The sequence below is a fragment of the Amphimedon queenslandica genome, unplaced genomic scaffold, assembly GCF_000090795.2.
Source record: "Amphimedon queenslandica unplaced genomic scaffold, v1.1 AMPQUscaffold_4510_Cont23512, whole genome shotgun sequence".
In the NCBI taxonomy this organism is placed as follows: Eukaryota; Metazoa; Porifera; class Demospongiae; order Haplosclerida; family Niphatidae; genus Amphimedon; species Amphimedon queenslandica.
The window spans coordinates 1-1,539 of NW_003555179.1; the positions used below are offsets into that span (position 1 = coordinate 1).

At 35.0% G+C, this 1,539-nt stretch overlaps 1 protein-coding gene across 1 annotated transcript; it reads left to right on the forward strand.

Annotated features, from left to right (window-relative positions):
• The first annotated feature begins 183 nt into the window (after nucleotides 1-183).
• On the forward strand, nucleotides 184-594 carry LOC105316151 (ankyrin repeat domain-containing protein 29-like). The gene has a single exon (XM_011410963.1). The coding sequence runs from the start codon at nucleotides 184-186 to the stop codon at nucleotides 592-594; it is 411 nt and encodes a 136-aa protein (XP_011409265.1).
• Nucleotides 595-1,539: the final 945 nt, after the last annotated feature.

The following is a 1,539-nucleotide window of genomic DNA, read 5'->3' on the forward strand; positions in this document are numbered from 1 at the left end:
TAAGGTCATGAACAAATAGTTGAACTGTTGCTGAAGGGACAAGTTGATCCTAATGTTCAAGCAAGGGATGGAGTAAATGCTTTTATGCTGGCTTGTCAAAATGGTCACACTCAAATAGTTGAACTGATGCTGAAAGAAAAAATTGATCCTAATGTTCAAGACAAAGATGGTTGGAATGCTTTTATGTTGGCATGTAGAGAAGGTCACACTCAAATAGTTAAACTGTTGCTGAAGGAAAATTTTGATCCTAATGTTAAAGAGGAAAATGGCCAGAATGCTTTTATGCTGGCATGTAAAAATGGGCAAATTCAAATAGTTGAACTGTTACTAGAGGAACAAGTACATCTTGATCCTAATGTACAAGACAAGGAAGGATATACAGCTCTGATGATCGCTAGTGCTAATGGTCATAAAAAGATAGTTAAATTATTATTAGACTGGTTAGCTGATCCAGAAATTCAAGCAAATGATGGTAGTACTGCCCTGACATTAGCTAAAACTAGAGACATAGCTGATATACTAAATTCTTCAAACAACCATGCATGTATCAGTGATAGTTTGTTTTCTGGTGGTCGTTCATCACATGGTGGTTGATAAAGTCATTATTTATATAATAAAGATTCTCTCTATCTCCCCCATCTCTCTCTTCTCCCCTTTCCCTGATTGTATGTGCTTAGCTTACAAAGTGGTGTTGTTTTTTTATTGAAATGGTGAGGCAAAACAAAATGAAGCGAAGGCAGGTTAGGCAGCTTAAGTAGTACTGCCGTGGCCAGCTGAACCTAATAAGTGGTTCTTAAGGAAGTGAGATTGGAGTGGCACTTGTAAAGTTGGGTACTTTATACACAAACAACACATGTCATGTACAGTACACTTTCTATTGTATTGTATATATACAGCTAGTAATTTGGTGTTTTAATAGCCATTCACCAAAATAAACCCAGAATTTTCAACCATTATGTGCATGCTTTAATGACAAATGGCTAAATTAAAGAATCACAAAAAATTACCAGTTACATGCATGTACATTTATATAGAGTATACAATATTATTTGGCATATAAGTACACAATATTATTTGCTGTACTGTACATACATGTACTGGTACATTCATGCTAACCTGTTGTGTATATTCCCAACTGCTAGTGTTAGTGTCTGTACTAAACTCTTACTAACAGAGAAGCTAGGATTAGTCAATACAGTGAGATCAGTTGACTCTTTATCAGTGGCTTTAGTCTTCGATAATATTTGAGACCCTCCTACTGCAGCAGCTAACAGATCACGAGAACAAGCCTTGAGGATAAAGGGAGAGAGATAAAATAAAAATAGATAAAAGTAAAAGAGGAGAACAAGGAATGTGGGTTAAGACGATACTGGTAATTATCACTGTCACTGTATAATAATGCTAACTTTTGTGGTTAAAAAATAAATTTTTATAGCAATTTGCAATGCTAATTTTGTCTTTGTGGTGCTTTAATTTCACAGTTGCACACTAAACCATGGAAGTTTTTTCCTCAAAAGTTAAGTAGTACATGTATCTATA